This window comes from Anneissia japonica, unplaced genomic scaffold, assembly GCF_011630105.1.
Source record: "Anneissia japonica isolate Jap-2015-1 unplaced genomic scaffold, ASM1163010v1 scaffold11151_len745516_cov174, whole genome shotgun sequence".
Classification (NCBI taxonomy): Eukaryota; Metazoa; Echinodermata; class Crinoidea; order Comatulida; family Comatulidae; genus Anneissia; species Anneissia japonica.
The window spans coordinates 522,038-527,234 of record NW_022744950.1 but is presented as its reverse complement, the minus strand read 5'-3'; the positions used below and the strand labels follow the sequence as shown (position 1 = coordinate 527,234).

Below are 5,197 nucleotides of genomic sequence, written 5' to 3'. Positions count from 1 at the left end.
GGGGGGGGGGGTAGCAAAGGTAATAATTTTCCCGGTTAGTAATTTGTTTTTAATTCTAATTTCATCGGAATTGACCCAAAATCCCTAAAATGTGCAATTTTTAGAGGAAATTGGCCTACTCTGACAAGAAATGCGCGCAAAGCCCACGAAATTTGAGATTTTTTGGCACTTTCAGGAGATGAAAAGGGCATTTATAAGGGGGTGGGAAAGATTTTCCAAAGATAGATATTTTCCCCTTGTTCCCCGGTGGTTAGCCTACGCCATCTGGCAGCTTAGATCAAAGGAGTTAAGTGAAGAAGAGGTTGCAGCGTGTTGGAGTCTGGTCATTATCATACCTTTCTTTTTATTCTTGTCTTTATTTTTCTCTCCTCTTTTTCTTTTTCCTTTCCTTTGCTCTTCCTCTTCTTTCTCTTTCCCTCACTCTCCCCTTTTCTTTAAATTATGTATGTATGTATGTATGTATGCATGCATGTATGTATAATAAAAATATAATGATAATTATATATATATAATTATTATTATAACTATAATAAAATCTATAAACTAATTATTATATGTTTATCGTCGCTATTTCCATGAACCGACAAATACGAATATCACGATTGAAAAATTATTACTTTTTGATGCCAATTTCTGACCTGAAAAATTTGTTGCAGGATTCTTGTATTTATTATTTAAAACATATTAAATAAATTGTTGTTATAAGGTCACAATGTATATATCAATCTATTAATTAATTAGTTATTAACTAATTGAAAATATTAATTAAGATTATATTAAGATATTCGTAAAGTTCTTGTGAAAGTTATTTACATAATTGCAGTTTATTTATACGGCATTTCGACAGATATTCGTCACCTCGTGTGAACCATCCTGAGCTCTATCGTGAGATAGCATTAGAATTTGCATACATGAAAACACTTTGGCAATGCTTTTGTTTTTTGTTTTTGTTTTGTTTTACATTTACATCCAGCGTTAGGCCCACTGAATTGTTTAAATGCTTAAATAATTTTTAAAAAATTAAATTCTCGTATAATTTACAATGAAACTTTATAATGTACGGTATTTTATAAGATTATTTTTTTAAACAGAATAAAATAGGTAACATTTTATTGAAAAAAAAGAACCAGATTTTACATCTATAGACGTAAGTTGATTTAATATGCTGAATCATTATTAATGGTATAGGCCTATAACTATTATATATTTCTATAAATTAATCAACAAATATCTCATTAATCACACTATCGAAAATAGGCCTATTGAAGTATTATTAAAGTATTATTAATTCTTTATTAAAGCATTATTCGAGCACCTTCATTATTATTATTATTATTATTATTATTATTATTATTTTATGTATTATTTATCAGCCATACTAACATTGAAAATATGAATTATGTGGATAAAATTATCATAGAAAATAAACATATATTTTATAAAATTACTTTTTTAAAACAGCAGAATAAAATATATAACACCTTTAATTAAAAAAAAAAACAGGTTTTGCATAGACGCAAGTTGATTTAATATATGCTGATTCATCTCATTAAGTATACAATTTTTATTCATTTCGAGCACTGTTATTATTATATTATTATTATTATTATTATTACTACTATTTTATTTTAAATTTTTGCTGTTTTATTTTTTGTTTTATGTATGGGCCTAGATATAGGCTATGTAGATATTTAATAATTAGAAATTATTATAATTTAATTGTAAAACATATATAATATAATTTTAACAATATTATAGGCTAGGCTAGACCTAACCAATTATTGATACATACCATAGTCTATAGATATAAACATCCATTTGATAATTAAACAGCAGCTTTTCGAGTGGCAGTGCCGATAGAAAACTGCAGTGTTTTGGCACTGCGGCAGTGCTGATAGAAAATCAGAGCTTTTTTCGCACTGCGGCAATAATGCCGATAGAAAATAACAGCTTTTTTCGCAATGTGGCAGTGCCGATAGAAAACAGCAGCTTTTTGGCACTGCCGATAGAAAACAGCAGCTTTTTGGCACTGCGGCAGTGCCGATAGAAAACAGCAGCTTTTTTTCGCACTGCGGCAGTGTCGATAGCCTCAGCCGACACTAACAACGGTTTGTTTGTGCTGTATTTGTTTTCTTCACTTCAGTAAACGTTGCAAATAGGGACCTAGCTGGTACATGGAGTTATTATTATCAAAATAATTATAACTCCATGGCTGGTATCGATAATACTTACTGGTGTTTATTTCATGATTAGTCAGTTCTATACATGGCCGGGGAACCGGGGGGCCGGGGCCGGGGGCTCGGGGCCCCCCCGACTTTTTGGCAAAAAGTATATAATGTCTGGAGATTTTTGTATGATTAAAAGACACCCCAGAAGTCGGGAAAGCTCATTTCCCGCCTTCTAGGATTCAAAATTTTCCCGGGGGAGGTCCTCCGATCCCCTTTTCTTTTTGTGATATTCATGGGAAAAAAAATATGTATGCAACTTGCTCAAACCTTTTTTATGTTTGTATACACACATAAGGCCTATTTACTGTAACAACAATGGGAAAAAAATTATTAACTTTAATTTTAAAGAACTTAAATTAAAGTCGGGAAAGATCATTGCCCACCACTTAGAAATAACCATTTTCCCAGGAAGAACTCCAACCTCCCTTTCTTTGGGTTCATTGATTCATTATAATAATTTTCAAGAGGGGAAAACCTTAAATTTTGAAGAAATTAAAAGACACCTCAGAAGTCGGGAAAGCTCATTTCCTGCCTTCTAGGAATCAAAATTTTCCTGGGGGAGAACTTCCGGACCCCCCTTTCTTTTTGGGATTTATCGATCGATTTATCGGAAAAAAATCGTATGCAACTACTCAATTTTTTGTGTAGGCCTAAGAATACACACATAAGGCCTATCTACTGTAATAACAATGGAAAAAATTTACCTGACCGTTTTGAAGAGGGGAAAACCTTGAATTTTGAAGAACTTTTAAAGTCACTAAAAGATACTTCAGAAGTCGGGAAAGCTCATTTCCAACCATTTAGAAATAAACATTTTCCCGAGAAGAACCTGAACCTCACTTTTCTCTTTGGGTTCACTGATTCATTATAATAATTTTCAAGAGGACCTTGAATTTTGAAGAATTTAAAGTAATTAAAAGACACCTCTGAAGTCGGGAAAACTCATTTCCCTCCTTCTAGGAATCAAAATTTTCCCGGGGGAGGACCCTCCTCCTTTTTTGGGATCCATCGATTCATGGAAAATTTGTATGCACTACTCATTTTTTTTTTTATTTTTATGTATGTATACACTTAAGGCCTATTTACTGAATAACAATGGTAAAAATTACCTGACCATTTTCAAGAGGGAAAAACCTTGAATTTTGAAGAACTTAAAAGTAATTAAAAGACACCCCAGAAGTCGGGAAAGCTCATTTCCCGCCTTCTAGGATTCAAAATTTTCCCGGGGGAGGTCCTCCGATCCCCTTTTCTTTTTGTGATTCGTCGATTCGAAAAAATATGTATGCAACTTGCTCAAATTCATCGATTCCTGAAAAATTCGTATGCAACTACTCATTTTTTTAAAATGTTAGGTGTGTATAGACACATAAGGCCTTTACTGTAATAACAATGGGAACAAATTACCTGACCGTTTTCAAGAGGGGAAAACCTTGAATTTTGAAAAACTTAAAAGTAATTAAGACACTGCAGGAGTCGGGGAAAAGCTCATTTTCCGCCATCTAGGATGGACCCCCCTTTTCTTTGGAGCTTATCGATTCACTGAAAGAAGAATACGATATGCAACTACTCATTTTCTTAAGGTATACACACATAACAGGCCTATTTACTGTAATAAGAAAGTTTACCTTACCTTTTCAAGAGGGGAAAACCTTGAATTTTGAAGAACAAAGTCATTAGACACCTAGCTCAAAAGTCGAGAAAGGTCATTTCCAGCCATCTTGAAATCTAATTTTTCCCCGGGGGAGGAATGTTGACCCCCACCACCTAGGTTTGATTCCCGATCTGCATGATTCATATTCCCATTCATCTTTTACAGCTGTCTCTTATACACATCTAGATGTGTATAAGAGACAGCCGCCGGCTATATATTGATGTTAGCTTTTTTGGTATTTTGTATGGAAATCCTGGCATACTTAGTTGAGGGTCTTAATTTGCGGGGTCTGATATTTCGAGTGGGTCTGATATCTTGTGGTCTTAGGACTTAGCTTTCATGGTCTGAGCTTTCGGGACACCCGCATCAAAACCGCAAAAAAACATTTCAAGGCCCAAATAGCAAAATATAATATTTACCACTGATCCCGGCTCCAATCACAATCACCTCAGTTGCTGTAGCCGCCATTGTTAAGTAACCTATATTCTTCCCAGGGTTGCCAGATAGTCGACAGGCTTCGCGGCCAAACACACGCCATCTCACGGCCAAATTCGGCCAAACTTTTTTTCGATATGGGCCAAAATTCGGCCAGATTTTAATCCGATTAGAAGACAACAGTGGGTACATATTCATTTGAAATACTACAAAAATTACACGAAAATCAGCAGTCATTCGTTTTTAAATTGAAGGAATTCAAATGATATACACAGAACAATGTTAAAGCCCCATTCCCGGCAAAATTTCAATTTTTAAGAAAAATCTAATTTTTGTATAATGTTATAAAGATTTATAAACATAATACGGAATTGCTAGTTGAATTGCAATTGCTAACTGAATTTAGACAATCCTAAGAATGAAAAAAATATAAAATAAGACTGAAATTTGATTTTTTTGTGTTCCACACAAAAAATAAATGCGGATGAATTTTTCATGTTGATTTTGCGATAGGTCGTGAGAAGAAATATCGTAGGCGCCGAAAACATTAGCATATCCAACGCTATGGAACGCCGTTACTGCCTTTGGTGCCTCTTTTCCGTTCGGCGCATTTGTTATTCGGCCCTTTTAACATTACGTTCGGTGCTTTTTACATTACGTTCGGTGCTTTTTACATTACGTTCGGTGCTTTTTAAATTACGTTCGGTACTTTTTACATTACGTTCGGAGCTTTGAACATTACGTTCGTTGCTTTTACATGACGTTCGGTGCTTTTTACATGACGTTCGGTGCTTTTTACATTACGTTCGGTGCTTTTATTAACATTACATTCGGTGCTTTGAAACATTACGTTCGGTGCTTTTATCATTACGTTCGGTGCTTT

The 5,197-nt window shown here is 34.1% G+C and overlaps 1 protein-coding gene across 1 annotated transcript in view; it reads right to left on the bottom strand.

Annotated features, from left to right (window-relative positions):
• LOC117119755 (amine oxidase [flavin-containing] B-like) overlaps positions 1 to 4,383 on the bottom strand; it is a 35,812-nt gene extending 31,429 nt beyond the window's left edge. The window contains exon 1 of the mRNA XM_033264626.1: positions 4,299 to 4,383. Coding sequence (XP_033120517.1) covers positions 4,299 to 4,347 — 49 coding nt within the window. The 5' untranslated portion in view covers positions 4,348 to 4,383. The remainder of the gene's footprint in view (positions 1 to 4,298) is intronic.
• Between the last annotated feature and the right edge of the window lie 814 nt (positions 4,384 to 5,197).